This window comes from Chenopodium quinoa, unplaced genomic scaffold (genome assembly GCF_001683475.1).
Source record: "Chenopodium quinoa cultivar QQ74 unplaced genomic scaffold, ASM168347v1, whole genome shotgun sequence".
NCBI classification, from domain to species: Eukaryota; Viridiplantae; Streptophyta; class Magnoliopsida; order Caryophyllales; family Amaranthaceae; genus Chenopodium; species Chenopodium quinoa.
In genome coordinates, this window is record NW_018745026.1 from 573 (window position 1) to 20,667 (window position 20,095).

General features: G+C 38.1%; 1 protein-coding gene and 1 long non-coding RNA gene across 2 annotated transcripts; both read left to right on the forward strand.

Annotated features, from left to right (window-relative positions):
• Positions 1 to 1,804: 1,804 nt before the first annotated feature.
• On the forward strand, positions 1,805 to 2,497 carry LOC110709041. Its single transcript, XM_021887251.1, has 2 exons — positions 1,805 to 2,153; positions 2,217 to 2,497. The coding sequence occupies exons 1-2, from the start codon at positions 1,805 to 1,807 to the stop codon at positions 2,495 to 2,497; spliced, it is 630 nt and encodes a 209-aa protein (XP_021742943.1).
• A 12,746-nt stretch (positions 2,498 to 15,243) lies between these two features.
• On the forward strand, positions 15,244 to 18,299 carry LOC110709054. Its single transcript, XR_002508824.1, has 2 exons — positions 15,244 to 16,604; positions 18,019 to 18,299. It is a non-coding gene; the product is annotated as an uncharacterized LOC110709054 (long non-coding RNA).
• The last annotated feature ends 1,796 nt before the right edge of the window (positions 18,300 to 20,095 follow it).

Below are 20,095 nucleotides of genomic sequence, written 5' to 3' on the forward strand. Positions count from 1 at the left end.
TAAGTACTTGATTTAATCATCTTATTTAGTTTATTTTCGAATTCTTCTCATACTTAGTTCCGTAGATAATTGATTATAATTGATCCTTGCTTAGTATAAATTCGAGTCTATTTAATTATTTTTGAACCTTAGTCTCTTGGGATCCGACCCTTACTTGCCAGTCTACATTAGTATTGGTCTGTTAGGTTATTTTTATAGGTACGCGACACGCCTACCAAATTTTGGCGCCGTTGCCGGGGACTAACGGTTTCATTAGAATTATTGTGATTCATCTTTACTAAGTTTATTTCGTTGCTTCGGCTATTTTCCCTTGTGTTTTTGATACTTTTCTCTAGTTTTTCTTGTGCATGCCCACACGTAGCTCATGTTCAGAAGATCTTGAACCATTTGATTCTGAGATCGAAGGCAACTATAAGAAGAAGGAGAACAAGGAACAGACGCAGGAAACATGGTAGACCAACCAACGAAATCCCTTTGGAGTACGGTATTCCTGATACGACTACCGGAATCCTTTCAAGCATCATAAGACCACCAGTCACGGCTCAGCACTTCGAGCTCAAGCCACATTCATACAGTTCATCTCCAATGATTCATTCGCAGGGCTACCACATGATTGCCCCGTAAGTCATATAGATAATTTTTGGAGAAATGTGACACTATGAAGTTGAATGGTGTTACAGATGATGCAATCAGACTACGCCTTTTCCCCTTCTCACTTCGAGACAGGGCAAAGGAGTGGTTAAGAGATGAAGGCACTGGCTCGTTCGATACATGGGACAAGTTAGTGAAGGCCTTCCTAGTGAAGTTTTTGGGAATGAGAAGACTGCAAGATTGAGGAATGAGCTACAAACTTTTAAGCAGTCAGATGTTGAGTCTCTCTATGAGGCTTGGAGGAGATTTAAAAGATTGCAGAGACAATGTCCTCACCATGGCATTCCAGATTGGATTTTGATGCAGACCTTTTACAATGGCATGACTCATGAGTTCCGTATTTACATAGATGCTGCGTCAGGAGGTTTTCTCTTGACAAAGAACCCCACTGAAGCTAGGGAGCTCATAGAGAAGATGGCGGCCAATGATAACTATCATCCTGGAGGCCGAAACACTGTGAAAAAGGGAGGTAAACTTGATGTTGATGCTTTAACTATGCTAACTAGTTCTGTGCAGGCACTAACAAGCAGGTTTGATAAGTTCCAAGCAGGAACTTCTAACACCCCACAGGAGTTGTGTCAGTTATGTCATGTGCAGGGTCATGTTGCTCCAGATTGCCCACAGATTTCGCAGAATGCGGAAGAGATGTCAATCGAGCAAGCCAATGCTTTATACTCCTCTAACCCAAAGAGGCCTTATGACCCTTATTCCAACACCTACAATGAAGGATGGAAACCATCCCAACTTTTCCTACAAAAACTCCCAAGCGCAACAAAACCCTCCACCACCACCTCAACCCAATACCTACAACCAACCACCACCAGGCTTCCAACAGAAACCACCCAATGCCCAACAACCTATGCAACCAAAACCTCAAAAATCAAGCCTAGAGGTGACCTTAGAGAGCTTCATAACCGCAACAAACAGTGCCATCCAACATCAAAATAGCTCTATCCAACAGTTGCAGCCCAGAGTAAAACTTATGGAGAATCAGATAAGCAATTGGCCAACCAATTTAACCAAGCTCTAAAGACTCCAGGAACCTTCCCAGGCCAGACAGAACAACCTCAAAGAGCCCAAATGAATTTTGTAGCCCTGAGGAGTGGAAGGCAGTTGGACGATCCTCCTACCATGGAGCCATCAAGGGAGGTCAATGAAGAAGCAGGCAAGTGAGAAGGAAGTAGAAGATGCTAGGGTTGAGGAGGCATCAAAGGAAACACCACTAAAGCCACTTGCTCCATATGTGCCCAAGATTCCTTTTCCTCAAAGGTTAGCACAAGCTAAACTTGAGAAAAAGTTCTGTAAGTTCCTCGATATTCTTAAAAAGCTTCATATTAATATTCCATTCCTAGATGCCATATCTGAGATACCTTCTTATGCAAAATTTTTAAAAGATATGTTATCTAACAAGAGGAAATTAGAAGACAATACTACTGTTGCTTTGAATGCAGAGTGTAGTGCTATTTTGCAGAACACTCTCCCTAAGAAATTAGGAGATCCAGGTAGCTATTCAATTCCAGTGAATCTTGGAGATATTTAGATCAATAGGGCACTATGCAATCTAGGTGCAAGTGTGAGTCTTATGCCGTTGTCCATATGCAAGAAGCTACAGCTGGGTGAGCTTAAACCCACACGAATATCTCTACAACTTGCAGACAGGTCAGTGAAGTTTCCTTTGGGTGTACTTGAGGATGTACCCCTCAGATTAGGTAAGTTTTTCATTCCATGTGATTTTGTTGTGATGGAGATGGAAGAAGATGTGAATGTTCCGATCATACTTGGTAGACCTTTCCTAGCTACTGCAGGTGCAATCATAGACATGAAGAAAGGTAAGATCACTTTTTGAAGTAGGTGATGAAAAGTTGGAATACTCACTTTTGAATGTCATGGGTGCTCCCTCTACGGGAGACACTATTTATCAGATAAGCCAACTTTCGCAACAGGTGAACCGCCTATCGACTCTTCAAGATCAAGCGAAGGTTCAGAAAGAACAATGCAATGCTATCTTCCTGAGAAGAGATGAACTATTCCCGAAGCAAATTGTTGAGAAGGTGTGCATCAAGGAGCCTAGAAAGGACGTCAAGAGCAAGGATGTTCAAGGCTCCAAATATGTAGCTCCACCGGCCAATGATGAACCGATGCCTTTCTCGCAACGGTTGTCAAAAGCCGTGCTTGTGGGCATAACTCTACGTTCGATGGTGGTACCTGTTTGAGAATCGATGCTACTAACCCCCCGTTTGATAGGTATGTGTTTGACAGGAATTTCGTGAAAGGAAAGGATAAAGTTCCACCCGATGGCATGTTTGGCTATATGAAGGTGAATTCGATTATAAGGCAAGTGAATAAGCCGATGAAAGAGTCGCTTGGAGGAATTCATGAACCACATCGCGGTCCTCCTCCTCCGTATAATGATCCCGGTTGAGCCAACAAGGGGAGGTCGAGCTAAAGACCTTTTAAACAAGCGCTAAATGGGAGGCAACCCATTCTCGAGTTCTTACTCTTATTTTGTTAATTTTTCTTCTTTAATTTCATTATTTTTCTTGATTTTTTTTGTTTTGATTCTTGTGTCTAGCTTTTGTTTTGTTTGTGGTCTTTTTATATAGGTGAAAAGTAAGCAAAAAGAAGAAGAAACAAGGAGGAAAAGCGCCAGAAGGAAGGAAAAAGGAGAAAAATCAATTTCTGTAGAGGCACGTCCGTGCCCTGAGGCAGAAAGTTTGGGGGTTGAACTTTTAGAGAGGCACGTCCGTGCCTCAGGTTTTCCGTATTATTTATTTATTTATTTAATTTATTTATTTTCAAAAAAAAAAAATCATCCCCAAACCTTCGAAGCTTTCTCTCTCCTAACCCAAAACCTTCGAAGCCATCGGGGGCATGATGCGACAGCACTTCCAGGGCGGTCCTAGCACCGACCCAAGGTATGGATTTCCCCCCACCCATCCTGATCAGTAGTTTGCTTTCCCTTCCCCTTGTTTATATGCTTTGTTTTATGCATACATTGAGGACAATGTATGGTTTAGCTTGGGGGAGGATTTGCTTTTCACTTTGTATATATTAGATTTATTTCAGTTTTTGGGTAGTTTATTTCTTTCTAGTGTCGAATAATATGCCATTGCATGAATATGCTTCTATGATTATAATCACATATGTGTGCTTTTTGAAAAAAAAAAAAAGAGTTTTTGAAAACCCATTCATTGATGTGCTTGGATTTGAGTTGGTTTGTGGCCAGGATGGTCTCCCGCTCTACTTATGTGAATAGTTTGTGTACCCGGTGAGAGTCTTGAGCCTTATTTGACTGATTTCACTCTACCTCAGTCATGTTTCTTCTTGTGTGATTAGATTGCTCTTCATATAATCGAATTCTTGGTCTTGCTTTTTGACTATTTGAGACTTTATGATGCATGTCACGAAAAGATGATTGAAATTTCCTTGTAGAAATTAGAGCCTCCACATTTTAGGCCTTCATGTTTATTTTTTTCTTTTTGTTTTTATTTATTTTTATTTTACATTCACCCGTAGGTTGAACCAATTTGAGTCATATTAACCCCTTCTTGATACCCTACATTAAAAGCTTTAGAGCTATATTACTAGGTTTATTTTGAAGGTTTATACACTTGTTAAGCCCTATGAGTGATGTAAAAAAAAAAGAGAAAGAAGGGAATTTATCTATTAAAAGGAAGGAAGGAAGAAGAGAAAAGAAAGAAAGAAAAAAAAAAAGTTTTAAAAAGTCTTCCTAATCCTTTTTGCTATGAATCCCTTTCTTTCTTCAAAAAAAAAAGAAAAAAGAAACGAAAAAAAGGAAGGAAAGAATAAAGGGCTATGTTTATATTGTATGAAGTTGGAGGAAATAAGGTTGGCTTGAACCCGACATTTGAATGTGTAGTGGGATTAGGATTTGTTATATTTTGAGCACCACATTCCCAAATTACGTCGTCCAACCCTTATTTACCGAGCTTACCCTTTATGGATTTCATGATTTTCGTAATTGCATCAGTCACTAAAAGTGGAGAAAAGTCACATTGCAAGCCTAAAGAGGCCGGTTGTGTGAAGTTGATATGCATGCTATGCTTAGGTTGAGTGGCTTCATATTTCACCCCGAAAACACATGAGCGTTATTGTTTTTATTTTTCACAACTAAAGTGAGAACTATTCATGTTTGTGTGAGAAGGTATGGGGAGATGTGTGGTAAGATTGGTTGTCAAGTCCAAGTATATGAGATGAATGGTGGTTTTTGTGCATGTTGACTCTTGATTTCGTTTTTTATCGTGGTTTTGAACTTGATGGCACATTGTGATTGTTTGAGGAGTTGTCATTCTCCTCCTTTGTGATTCATGGTTAAATGCTTGAGGACAAGCATTAGTTTAGCTTGGGGAGTTTGATATGTCGTGTTTTGTGTATATTATTTGGCTTATTTTTAGTTAGTTTTGTTAGTTTAGTTGAGTATTTGAGTCCGTTTTGGTGTAACTTGGTTTAGCTTCGATGATTCTATGCTTTTATGGGTAGTTTCGTTGTTTTTGATGTATTTCAGGTTAACGGAGCTAATTTGGAGATTTTACGAAGTCACGAAGCTATGCCGAGGCCCACAAATATTAAATCATGTGTTCGAGACGAACTTGAGTGAAAATGAAGCAAAACGTTGATGAAATACTTGAAAAATATGACACCTGTTCACTATTATGCTCATAACTTTTGATATACAAATGATAATGGAGTGTTCAAATTGAATTGGAAAGTAGACTTGAAGACCTTTCAAACGATATATTACACATCTCAAACGAAGCTCCGGATATGAAGTTATGACTGATTTAAGATGACTGATACGCGCAGCAGAGCAGGCACGTCCGTGCCCATCACCAGGCACGTCCGTGCCTGGAAGACAGACTCAGCAGCGTATTTGTTTTTAGAGAGGCACGTCCGTGCCTCACACTAGGCACGTCCGTGCCTCACACTAGCACGTCCGTGCCTCCTGGGATCCTTGTGCGCCAAGCTTTTTGCCGACTTTCTTATCTTTTCTAGGGCTATTTATATACTAAGTGTGTTTTATTATTTCATAAGTTTTATTCTAGCCTTTTATTTTTACGTTATTAAGAACTAGTTCTCCATTATTATTTCTAAGTTTTTGTAATTCAAGATTCAAGATTCAAGCTTTCTACTTTCAATTTTATTCAAGATTTGGTATTTATTTTTCATCCTTTGTTATTCAATTATGTTTTCATTATTTATTATTGTTTTTGTTTCTTTAATCATGTGTGAGTAGATTCTTTAATTCAAGATCTAGTGTAGCCCTATTATTATTGATGCATGAATTAAATCTTTAAATTCTTTAACAACTTTAACAATTGAATTGCTAAATTGATTGTGATTATGCCAATGCTAGGTTAGACGTAACTATAGTATTGCGATTATTCCATTGTTTTTATCACAGCGAGAGTTGGGTATAAACGGATTTGAGTAAATCAATTTAGGGTTTGATTCTCAACACGAGAGTAGTTGTGTTTGATAATTGGGAGTGAGAGTAACGTGTTTAATGTCTTTAATATGCATGATACCATGAGAATAGGATTGATTGTATGTTAGGGAAGCCATTGATACTCGAGAGAGACCCTTGGTAATTATTAGGGTTTACTTTTCCCCGTTCGATTGAAATCGTATGTTAAAGGTAGAATTACAATTGCATCGATAATAATTTTGGTGAAACTAGATCTTGGATGTTTTAAGTACTTGATTTAATCATCTTATTTAGTTTATTTTTGAATTCTTCTCATACTTAGTTCCGTAGATAATTGATTATAATTGATCCTTGCTTAGTAGAAATTCGAGTCTATTTAATTATTTTTGAACCTTAGTCTCTTGGGATCCGACCCTTATTTGCCAGTCTACATTAGTATTGGTCTGTTAGGTTATTTTTGATATGTACGCGACACGCCTACCAGTGCATAAGCGTGCCCGATCGTGTGAGCATCTAGCACGATCGGGCGATGCTGCTGGCAAGGAATTCGAAGAAAAAGGCGCGCCCGATCGGGCGGCCCTTTGCCCGATCAGGCGCGTGTTTCTATAGGACCTGATTAATTAGTTTTAATTTTTGTTTTAGGAAGAGTTTATATACGATTTTGTATGGATTTTTGTGGATCTTCTTTCTTAGATTTTCTCTCTCTAATTAGGATTTTTCCTCTCTCTTAACTTTTCTCTAAAACCTTGTTCTTGATTATTTCCATTAATACAGATTAGTTTGGTAACGATTTCTCTTCTCTTAATCTTAGTTGTTTATTTTATTCCTTTCATCATGACTTGTTTTATTGCTTGATTAGTTTAGTTTTTACTATGTGTATGTAGTTTTCTTTCTAGGGTTATGGGGATCTATAAATAATATGAAGGGGTAATTTATTGTTGTTGATTATCAATGCTAGATTAATTTCCTATTGATTGATTTAATGCTCTGTGACTAGATTTACGCAGATCTTTTATGCATGAGTTTAACAATATTAATTCGAGATTTGACAGATGAGAATTGATGTTTAGGTCTAGTTTCAATAGGCAAGTTAATTTATAAATGGTTAAGTCGAGATTCGAGAGATGAGATTTAATACCGGTAAATTAATTGTGTGATTGTAATACGTAGCGAAAGCCCTTTATGATCTGATTAATGTATGCATTGATGATTGATTAGTATGTTTTATCTTGGAAAATTATTTATTGGTGAACCTATGCCCTAGATCCTTTCACATATTGTTTTCTCCCTATTCTTAACTTTCGTAGTTTAGTTTCATATTCAACTTATATATTGGTTACCTAATAATCTAGATTATATTAGTTAATTAGGAATAGAAAGACTTGTTTCCCTGTGGATATCGACCCTACTTCCCTATCTACTTTAGTTAGAGGACTTAGGTATTTACTTTTGATTTGAGGATATGACTTTACCCTATCACTAGGCATGATACTAATAAGATTAATAACAAACCCTAGCATGTCACTAAGCAATAAAGATCAAATATATAGCCCTAACATGATACTAACATGCTATTATGAAAGAATATAGGAAGTATCACAGAAATCATAATAAGCATATTTGATGTTATAATCTTTTCCCTAAACATAATACTAGGAATCATTGTTGTCATTCAAGACATCAAGCATCCTAACATGATACTAGGAATCATAATAACAACCTAGACATGATTTCTACAACATAATATCAACATAATCAATTAAATCACTTACTTGGATGCCTCGTACCTCTTTCTTATAACAAAATACACGTGTTAGTAACTTCAAGGAAAATAATAAACAAACAATTAAATAAAATAAGTGAACGAGAGATTTGGGAACAAACCCTCAGAAATTAAAACCTTTCACGTCTAGGGCGAAGGCAACTTCAAACTTGGCTAGGTGTTTCTAGATCTTGTGAATACGGAATTTTGTATGCAAAAAACTTGTTTAGAAAGAGAGAGAGAGAAATCAAGAGAATCTTGAAAACTAGAGAGAATAAGAAAATTAATAGTTGTTGATGATTGAAAAAGGAGATTTTAGGAGTCTATTTATATTGAAAATTCAGCCGGATGGATAGAAAAACGAATCAGAGTTTCGAAGAGAATGAAACGACTTAGCGCTTGACGACATACATTAGCGCCAGGCGCTAAGGCTAGCGCTAGACGCCAAGCATTAGCGTCAGGCGCTAATCCTATCGTCAGGCACTAGAAACAGTTTCCACGATTTTTCTTAATTTTGATTAAATTTAGCAGTATAGGAGGGAAAAATCGTATTTTCCTTAAAAACACTTTTTTATTCTGATTAAAACTCTAAAAAGTCAACTAAAGTCAATTTATCAATGCTAATTAAATTAAGAATGAAAACAACCCTCTAGAAGAATCTAGAAGACTATAATCAATTTTACTTGCATTAGGAATGATAAATCAATATTAGGCTCTCCTCTAGATCATTGGGCCGCCTATAAAGATCAAATCGGGCCCAGAATAGTAATTTGGCCATAACTTCCTCGTTATTCATCGAAATTGGGGCTTATAATATATCGTTGGAAAGCTCTTTTAAAACCCAACCTAACTACTCTATTATTTGACCCTTTACATGGACCAAACCAAACTGGATTGACTGTTTTCTTAAAATAGGGAAAACAGAGAGAAAGAAAAGAAATTAAAAACTATCCGCAACATTAGACTTTCCACACTTTCACTTCATTCGATTATGATTCGACGTGAAAGGTACTCATCACCGGGTTTGGTTTTAGGGAGACACAAATGGGTAACTACAGGTATAAATTTGCAAAACCACATCAACAGTTTTACTTAGTTAGTGTGCCAGTTGCAGAATGCCGATGAGAAAAATTCCGGATCAAGAGCAAGCCCTCTTATTATTAGCTTCACTACCGAAGTCTTACAGGCCGATTGTGCAGACATTGCTTGTAAGAAGGGAGAAGATTACTCTAGATGAAGCAATAACAATTGTGAGGGAAAATGAGCGTATGATGACACAAATTGATGGAGGTGCCCCATGATTAAGTACTAGTTGTGGAGGGTTCTGAGAGAGAGAGGAACAAGTCAAGGAGAATGACCAAAGGAGTAGATTGAAAATCTCTTCCAAGAGATTATATCAATGTTGAGTGCTATTATTATCATGAGAAGGGTCATCAACAATATAATTTCCTAAAGGTGAAGGAAGATTTGGAGACCTTGAGACAGTTGCAAGGGAAAATGGGCTAAATGAAAGTGGATGATGTTTTGGGTATTTTTGTCCCTCGAGAGAATTATGTCCCCGAGACTGGTCCGATGTTGTCTATACCTGCAAAAAAACAGAGACTCTGATTAGTAGGAGTTCCACCTCTGACGATCAAGTTATTATTGGTCATAGGAGAGGAAAAAGTGCGAAAAAGGTAAAAGTGAGATCTTCTCGAATTTCGAGATCCAGGTGTTTTCTCTGATGTGGGAGAATGTAGGGTTGTTGTAATAATTGTAGGTGTCCCAAAATGAGGGAATCTCCCTATTTATAGGTGTAGGAACTATTTCAAGCATCCACACTTGAGCCTCACTGTGATCATACACTTAAGCATGGTGGCGTCCAAACGGAAGGAAGCTAGAGCAAAAGAGTCGCTAACAAGTTTTAGGAACTGTAAACCGTTCATAGGGTGAAAGTTACACCCCCTTAACGATCTAGGAGATCGTTAACTATAATAGGTCTGGAAACCATGATTGGAAGTTCGGGGATGAAGGTACAAATCCAACCTAAAAGAGATTGAACTTGCCCTAAAAATAGACCTCTACTTTATTCTTCTCGTATTCATGTGCGCTTTCTGACTAACATGCAACCAAAAGATTGATCCTAAACCTGTTTATATTTGTTAGTTGAATATTAATGCACAAACAAATCTATTTGGCGATCACTTGAATTATAATCATATTAGCCTAAACAAGATTACTAACTATCTTATTAAGCGTGATTACAAGCACAAATTCCCTTTAAACATGCATAAAAGGTGTGATCAAGCAAATAACAATAATAAATATATAATATCAAGCAACACAATAATAATCATAACAATAATCATCAATCTCAAAGCATAATAATATTAACAAGATCCTAGGCATGATACTAACAAGATTAATAACAAACCCTAGCATGTCACTAAGAAATAAAGATCAATTAGCCCTAACAAGACACTAACATGATATTAGGAAAGAAATAGGAAGCATCATAATAATATACAGAATTATTAGTTAACCCTAAACATGATACTAGAAAGCAAATATAACATCCTAACATGATACTAGGAATCAACAAAATAATATAAGCATGATTTTTATATCAAAAAATCAATAAAACAATTAAAGTACTTACATCGATGCCTCGTACCTCTTTTAAATAACATAATACACACGTTAATAACTACAAGTAAAATAATAAATAGTAAATCTAATCAAGAATTGAAATAAGGTTTGGGACCAAACCCTCATAAATTATCAAACCTTTCACGTCTAGGGCGAAGGCAACTTTGAACTTGGCTAGGTGTCTCTAGAACTAATGAATGTGGAATTTTTTGAGTGGGAAGGTTTAGAAAAAGAATAGAGAAAGAGAAAGCTTCTAGCTTTTGAGAGAGAATAGAGAGAGATGATGGTTGTGAATGATTAAAAACAAGGAGATACAACCCCTATTTATAGAAAAAATAGCATGGGATCAAAGCAAGTCATATTCGGAATAAAATATCTCCTGTCGCCAACGATAGGAGTCAGCGCCAGGCGACAGCTGTTAGCGCTAGGCGACATCTCTGTTGTCTCGCGCTGAATCAAAAGTACAACGCGCTTTTGTACGCGGAATCATCTTCTTAAACCGATCAAGCAGGTAATTCCGCGTTAAGCAAATTAAAAACATATTTGTGACGAATCATATATTTTATTCAAAATAAAACATCTTTAAAAATTTAATTATCAATCCTAATCTCATTAGAAGTAAAAAGAACCTTCTAGATATCCTAGAAAATTAAATTCAATCCTAATTACTTTAGGATTAATAATTAATAGGCTCTCCTCTAGAACATTGGGCCAAATTTAATTTAATCCATAGCTTCCTCATTATTCATCGGAATTGGGATTATAATATATCGTTGGAAAGCTCTTTTCGAGCCCAATCCAACAACACTATTATTGGACCCTTATTATGGACCAAACCAAATTTGACTGGCTATTTTCATAAATAGAGTAAAGAAATATTTTTTGAAAACAGAAAGAGAAATATTTTAATAAAAACATACTCATCACTAGACTTTTCACACTTTCACTTCGTCCGATAATCAAATGACATGAAAGGTATTCATCACTGGGTTTGGTTACACATTTGGATGTCTACAATAGGGATCATTGGTAAATATGCCTCTGATTATGTCACTCTAACCTAATCTTGATAGGTTGCGCCGCATTGTGGCTTTCTCGGGATTTGGGCCCCGAAGGCCGTCTTTTCTCCCGAACTCTGGGAGCGCCACGTGACATCTATGACACGTGTCACTCTACCACAGGTTGAATGAATTTAACAGTGAATTTTAACCATTCACATTCTAGGGAAATTACGGGAATGTCCCTAAATTTACCCCTTTATAAATACATCTTTTACCCCTCTCATTTTGGACGTTTCCAAAAAAAATCTAGAGAGAGAGAAAGTCTGAGACCCGCCTGTGTTATGCACAAACAGTCCCCTTTTTTTCTTGCCCGTCTGCCCAGCCGGTTAACATCCGCTTGTGTTGTATACAAGCAGAACACTTTCAGCCCGCTTGCTGTAGCCGGTCAACGCTTGACCCCTTTTAGAGTCTAATCACAAGGTACCATCTCTACCCCTTTCAGCTCATTTTTTCTTATTATGTTTGTGCATTTACATTCAATAATTAGACTCATCACCAACACACATAGAACATCCTAGGTCAGTAGTTAACTGGTCTCTTGGTACAGCTAAGTCTAGGAATGGAGGTGCCGGCTCTAGGTGTATGGAGAAGCCTTGTACATCCCCAAAATCGACCGTCTCTGTGTCTGTGCAGGACACAATGGCTCGAAAAAAACAAATGACACCAAACGACAAAGAAGAGACGATACATTGGAGGTACCGTCTGATGAAGTCAGGCCAGTTAAGGGGAAGACATGTAAGTTGATTCAGGAGAATACTCCCCTTTTGGGATCCCAAAGACACTAAGTGATAGGATCTTATATGAGTATGAGGGTAGAGACAGTAAGGAGGTCATCTCCAATGTTGGATTTAAAGAAATTGATCCTAAAGATGGAGACAGGGAGGAAGCCGCGTCTTCCTTGGGGTTATACGGTGAAGAGTTCTCCCAATAGAGAAATGGGGGAAGCACCGCCTCTGTGTCTAGCTCTGAGGATAGTAGTGATGCCCCCATTTCCCCACTTAAGGATAACAAGGTTGAAGAGAGGAAAAAAATGGAATGAGGGTGGAGATCCATTCAGAATCCATGTCTCTACTAGAGATAGGGAAAGTATGTCGAAGGGTCTTGAAGCCTTTACCCTTAAACGGCCCCTTGGAGGGGTATATAAGATTCGGGTGCCGCCTGAGTTGGGCACCATTGCATGGAAAGAGATGGCTAGCTTAACTGCAATGAGTATTTAGGCTGCTATGAGGCGGCGTTTTTGGCTGATCTCCGTTTCCCCCTGCATGATGTAGTTAAAGCTATCTTGCAGAGGGTATGACCTTGGTGTCTGGCAGTTGTCCCCAAATTCTTGGGTCAACATTTTAGGGTACATCGCCGCATGTGATATGTAGGGGCAGCACCACGGCTGGGAAGCATTTGCCCACATGCACTATCTCAGTGGTAACCTAGGTGGTTGTAGAGCGAGGTACACCTTGACCACCTACCTTAAGTATCACATGACCTTAGACAAACCGTCTAAGTGGGACAACTGGAAGAACCGGTTTTATTTGGTTTCTGGCCCCACACGGTGTGAGAACCATGAGTTCCGCCAATATAATAAAAAGTCTGGCCTTCTAGGTCAAAAATGTAAGTTTCTCGCTATCCCGGATGAAGACTATGAAAAGATCATAACGGCGGGGTTTTTTTAGTTCAAAATGGACACCTTCTCAACTGGGGAATTAATAAGTGTTCCAAAAAACTAAATTCTGAAGCATGAGTGTTTCAGAGACGAGGCGTTCTTATAGGTTTGTGGCCTTAGCACAATGTTTGACAAGTGTAGGTTTACCATGCATTCGGCAATTAGTCGTCTATATTGGAAATTCCATTATTTTGCACAACTCTTGAACTGACCGTCTTCCCTTTGTTTTGCAGCCAATGCTTTGAGGATGCTTTCTGAAGACAAGACACCCAAGAAGCTTGTCCCTCAAATCCGCAAGGATAATACGAAAGACAAACGGGCCCAAATTTAGGCAAAGGTAAGAACAATTCAAACATTATAATTGTTAATAATGCAAACAGTTTCTTCCGGCTATGGGTCTAATGAGCAATTTCATTTGCAGGGTGGAGATGCTCTTAGGTCCTTCCAAAAACGGATCAAACAGACCAAGGACAACGACATCTCCAGCCCTAACAAGTCTCAAAAGGCATCATCCATGCAGACGGCTCTAGATGCTTCATCCGGAAAATGTCGTCTAAACATCAGGGGGAAAAGCATCAGCCTTAAAGGCTTCGGCCTAGGCATTGATATGGGGATTAAGGCGGGTGCCCATTTGATACCGGAGGGTGGTGATAATCCACCCAAGACTACATCCAATTTTGCAGCCACTATAGGCGTTGATAGTCTACAGGTCCTTGAATGTATGGATAACACTTTCGAAACTCCGCCTAAGCTTGGTTCGCCCCTGCGAGTGAAATCATACTCTCAGCAGACGTCTGACGGATCGTCGAGTAGCCGGCTCCAGATAGGTGCCATCTATACAGTTCACTCACCCAATCTTAATTATAGTGCAGATCGCTCCCCCTTGCCCGGACATTCAGCAGCATGCCAAGTCCATGCTTGGGGCCATCTCTAAGAGGGAAAAGGATGCCATCCCTGGCATTGAGATGTTCAACCTGGAACGCATCATGGACCACCTGTCTGAGGTATAACATAGTTCCTTAGATTCCAAGTGTTTCCCTGCTTGTGTCCCTAACACCATTTGCACATTTTAGGCTATGCTGAGGGTTGATGGGCTCAAGAGGCCATACACCCGAAAGAGAGAAGAGGTAAAACAGGCCAATACAACGACTTTTGCAAATGTTGCCCAATATCAAAATACTATGAATGAACTTGAAACTAAAACCTTCGAAATGATGCAAGTGGAAAACATCACTCGTCTAACGGCTGAGTTGGAGACTGCCAAGAAGAAGGTTAGCGACTTCGAGGCTGCCTTAAAAAATGCTCAGTCGGACCTTTGGAGGGTGCTGATAGCGAGAATACTAGACTGAGAGCAGACGTCGCCCGCCTGAAAAACGAGTTGGCAAAAGCTCAGGCTAACATCAAGGTCACCCTAACGGTAGAACAAAACCGTCTCATCGAGGAGAATGAGACCGATTGCAAGAATCGCATAAATAGCTTGGGAGACGTTACATCCGGGGAAGGAGTACAACATCTGGACTTTGGCTTACCAATATGCTGATGAAGTTCAATTAGCACGAGATGAAAAGAAGCCGGAGCCAGAGCCGTCTAACGTCTGGGCCAACAAAGAGGTTGATGAAGGGGAACCAGCTCAGAGGGCTGTCGGCGGAGAAGAGGAGCAAGGGCCATAGGAAAATCACAAGACTCCCTTGTTCCTGCGCCAGAGACTAACGCTAAGGGCTACCTGTCTGCACCTTAGTAGTTTCAGCTTCTGCTTTTTCCTGCGGCAGTACGCCAATTACTTTTCTCCGGCCTGCGTGCCGTGTTGCTAGTGGAAAAATCGTCATTTTTAACGAGCTATTTGTAACGGGCAAAGCTATGCTCGTTACATTAAATATATTCGTAATGGTCAACATAACAGTCCGTTACAAATATATAACATTTGTAACGGACATTATGTTATCCGTTACAAAAACTTAGTTATTTGTAACATGCAAGGTAGTGCCCGTTACAAATACTTATTTATTCGTAACCGTCACAATGGCTTGATATAAATATTTGAATATGGTCCGGCTGATGGGAGGAGCCCATTACTTATTATTAAGGTTTCACACTTCGTTCTCTCTCCTCAAGTCCTTAGCCATCATGCCCTCCTTTCTCCTTTCTCCTCTCTCTTATCTCCTCTCTCATTTTTCTCATTCTCTCCCTCTTCTTCGCACTTTCACTCAATATCTCTCTCTTCTGCTCACTCAATCAACTCCATTTTTGTTTCCTCTCTATGGATATACGAACAAGCATTATGAATACTAAAGAAAGAGAAAAGTTTGTGCCCTAAATGCTCCGACTGAAGATGCTTCGTCGGTGGTTCCGGGTCCTGTTGGTGAATTGCCCGTGATGATTTTATTGGTGGATGCTAGTTCTACATTAGCTGAGCCTGAAAAGGGGAGAAAGAGCATCATCAACTTCTTCTTTTGGATGAGTTTGGATTCGCTGAAACGGATGAAAATATGAAGGATGATAATTTCTCTCCTCTCACTTCCTTTTTTCTACTTGTCTTTTTGTTTTTGCTTATATTTTAGCTGAATTGCGCCTATTTTTATGATAATATCTTTTTTTCGTGTTCTCCTCAGCTTTTTGTGTATTTTTTTGTCTTATATTTTTGAAATTTATTATTTTTTGAGTGTGAAGGAGATTTTGGGGACTTTTGTTTCTGTTTGGATGTATAGTTGATGGTAAAGATCCTAAGGATTTGCAACAGGAGATTGGTGATGATGAGATTCCAGAGAATTAAGGGGTTTAATTTTTTTTCAAAAATTTGGGTAATTTTGATTTTTGATGGAATCCTTGATTTTGGTTTTTAATGAGGAAATTGTTATGATTAAGGTTTGATGGATGAATTTTGCAGAAAAATCATGTTATATTTTGATAATTTCGAGTATGGGTATGTTTTTCTTCGTCATTTCCTTTTTATAATTGCATATGTCATTATGGATTTTGTTAAGATCATTATTCGTTGCTTTATCTTTGATTAATCAACTGTGGATTTGGTTGATTTTGGTTAATTGCTCTGGAATGTTGTTTTTTGGTATGACTGAATTTGTTCAGCAGATTGGATTAAAGTTTCTCTTTTTCTATTTAATTATTTGTTTTTATGTGTGAAATAATCACATTTCATCATTATTTTTTTGGTCTGAAATCTAGGGGTTTTCATTGTGATCTTACTGTCCTAAGCTTTGTTGTTGGATTGATCCATTTCAAGAACACATTATTATATGGTGACTGTTATAAATTTAAACAAAATTTGTTTGATCTTGTATTTATATGGGTTGAGAATTTGAGATTGAATTTTCAGCCGAAGATATCAAGTAAGTAAAAATGGAAGAAGATGGTTCAAGGTCAATGCCATCTACTCAACAACAGGTTCTCTAAGCCCATTTTTTTTTTCATTTTTATTTTATCTTCAATAAGATCAAGTAAATGGGTTTGATTTTTTGAGTTTTAAAATGTTAAACTACACGTACACTAATTTTTTGAACAACAAGTATTAGTGTTTGATATTTTAAAGGAAAAATACATTTTAATAATCTCAATTATAGGCGATTTACCTACAATAATCCCAACTAACATTTATTTTCTAATAATCCTAACTATTAGGTGAATTTTTCTCTACCAGTCCCAAAAACCGGTTACATACTAAAAGGGTAAACTTTTTTTTTAAAAAGAGCGCTACATGTCAGCACATAATTGACTTAATATAAAAAAAGAAAAAAAATCAAATGTCATTACAGCAACGCAGTCACCCCCTTCAGCCTCCACCATTGCCGACCATTCACCTACCCCCTGTCGAACTACCACCAGCGCCACCCACCTGCATCGCCACTGCTGCCTGCCGCTACTGCTCCCCCTCCTCCTTCCTCCTCCAACCCCAAAAACCACTAGTCACCCCTAAAACACCAATCGACAGACCTCCTAAGCCCCAAAACAACCAGCTACCCCCCAAGACCATCAGTCACCCCTAAATCACTAATCGACAGGTCGACCTCATCTTCAACCTCCAGACCCAATCCACGCCTGTGACGACCTTTAAGGTGGTCGAATTTGAGGTTAGGCTCGCTAGAAATCGTAATATTTAAGGTTGTTTTGGGGGTCGGGGAGGGCTAGTTGGGCGATTTCAGGGGTTGAAGGTGGGTGGTAGAGGTCGGCTGACCAGTTTCGCTGGTTGGTCGGCCGATTGCCGGCGTGATTGAGGGTTGTGGTTAGGGTTCCGGTGAGGTTTGGGGGTGGGGGAGAGGGTGGCTGGGATTTTGGATTTTTTATGGTTTTTATTATTTTTTTTAAAAAATTGACCAATCACATGTTGACACGTGTCATGAAACCTGTTATAACAGGTCATTGACTTTGTGTTGACCGGTTGGGATTGCTGGAGGAAAACTCAGGGCATAGTTAGGATTATTATAAAATAAACGTTAGTTGGGATTAGTGTAGGTAAATCGTCCATAGTTGGGATTATTAAAGTGTATTTTTCCTATTTTAAATGACAAATCTTTCTAACACCTTTAATAATCAAGGTACACTCATTTTTGCATTAATGTTTACTACTATATTGGACTTCAAGCGAATTATTGGAAGCAGTATAATGAAAACCTTTTAAAGAAGTTTACAAGGGTCCTAATATATGTCTTTTGAAGATGCTTATTAATATTATATTTCTCTAAAAATGCAGAGTAAATTTGCTACATGTTTCTATTATTCTATACTAGTCTATATTTATCTATATTAAGTTATACTCCGTATAGTTTCTTAATCTATATAATGCGTCAACTGTCATTATCAGGTTTTGATGGAGTGGAGATCCACCGAGCCCATGGCTACCTCATTGACCAATTCCTAAAAGATGGTTGTACAAAATTTAAGCTTCATCAACAAAGCATAATATTCTATAAGATCTTTCAAGTTCTTAGTCTACTATGGAATAGAAAACTTGTTTAAATTTTCATGTTGTATTACGGATTATTATATATGTAGTAGCTTTTGACTCATTTTAGGTAGTTGTTGTAAAGTCAATTCGGACATTTGTAAAAGTTGTATTAATTAAATTTTAGATTTATTATTATTGAATATGAGCAGTACCAGTCAATTCTCCAGATAAACAAATTTTTGTTTATCTAGGGGTATAATTGTCTTTTCAAGTACTAGTGGAACGGTATATGTGTCTTTTTATGTACTAGTTGAGAGGTACATGTGTCATTTCCTCACCAAACAGTAAAAGCAAAAAGCAAACAGTAATTGGATAGCTTACCAAAAGTACTGAATAAATGACCCTGCCTTTTCAATATATTTACAAAAATGCCATCAGATTAACAAAAATTCGTTTATCTGGTTAATTAACTTGTGTTTACCCATTGAATATTTATAATAGTAATTAAAATATGGCATCATAACAGATTATCAGGTTAGCAAGTATCACCTGCTGCATTTTTTTTTTTAATTTGGGTTCCATTGTATTTTTAACGGACGGTTTAAATGCTCGTTACAAATAACTCATTATTTGTAACGGGCAGTCAAACTGTCTGTTACAAATAACGGGTTATTCGTAACGGGCGGTTATTAATAACGGGCAGCTTGACCGCCCGTTATGAATAAACCGTTATTTGTAACGGACAGCGCCCGTTACAAATAACATATCCTATCCGTAATGGCAGCATAAGTAACGCCTGCTGCCCGTTACGAATAGGCCGTTTTTGCCCGTTACAGATAGCTATTTTTCCACTAGTGTGTATTTGAATATTTAAACAATTTTTATTTCTCCCGGATGGTCATCTGGTTAACACTATTTCTCTCGACCGTTTTGGTCCGTTTTTATTAAATTGTCCAATGAGTCGGTTTTGTTTAATTCGCCTTTTTGAATTTTTTGCATTTTCGATTTTAGCGTATGTATGTGAATTTGCCTAACTTATTAAAAGTATGCGGCAGCCGGCTGTACATGCCCCTAGGCGGCTGTGTGGTTGGTTTCAAAACTTGATTGATTGACTTGGGAACTTTTGATATTTTAAAGAGTATGAAATGTTCCTAAATCAATCAATCACAGTATTGATTGCCCCAAACCAAGTACACAACCGTCCAACAAACGAATCAGCTTGTTTTGTACCGTCTGGGGTACCTGCAATCCAATTGTACTCTATATCTGTTTGCCCCACTGAGAGGACTTGTACAGTTTTGAAAAATAAACTAAGTTAAAAATTTGGTCGATCACCAACTAATGTCTTTGGATATCCAATTTCCGTAGACTTGGTTGTTTTTTAGATTACCCAGGTTAGACAGATATAAGTTGACCAATTAGATCGTTCAATCTTTGTCGTCTGTATGCATTTGTAGAACAATGTGTCACTCAAATGGGAGATGCTCTCTGTAATGATTCCATCCGGATGGGCGTCACCGTACGCCCTACTTATATTGGAGCAGACAGATTTATAAATTCAAATATTATCCGGCCATTGGCCTCACGTCTTTGCCATACGTTTATTTAGCTACTAAGGTTTTGTACTTAGGTTTTTTATTCCTACTTAAGACTACGTCGTCTATACATTATACATGCGGTATTTCAAACATTCTGGATATATATATAAAGCAACAAATAAAGCATTCAGAAATAAAAAGCAGCTTTTTATTGATAGGCTTTTCATTTACAAAAATTTATAACTCAGAAGTAGTACTTTTTGAGGTTATGTACATTCCAAGTTCTAGGCAGCCGCCAACCGTCTAGGGTTTCCAGGCCATAGGTGTCGTTCCTAACTTCTTCATAAATCTGGTAGGGACCTTCCCAATTAGGAGTTAACTACTGCTCATTGGCCCTACCGGATGTCTCCATATTTCGTAACACAAAGTCACCCTCTTTCAGGGGCCGTTTGTGT

Excerpts from the sequence above, each read along its gene's own strand:
- LOC110709041 (XM_021887251.1), top strand. The coding sequence starts at position 1,805 with ATGAAGAAGCAGGCAAGTGAGAAGGAAGTAGAAGATGCTAGGGTTGAG. Across the intron at positions 2,154-2,216 it reads TAAGAAATTAGGAGATCCAG|GTGCAAGTGTGAGTCTTATG; the intron begins GTAGCTATTCAA and ends TATGCAATCTAG.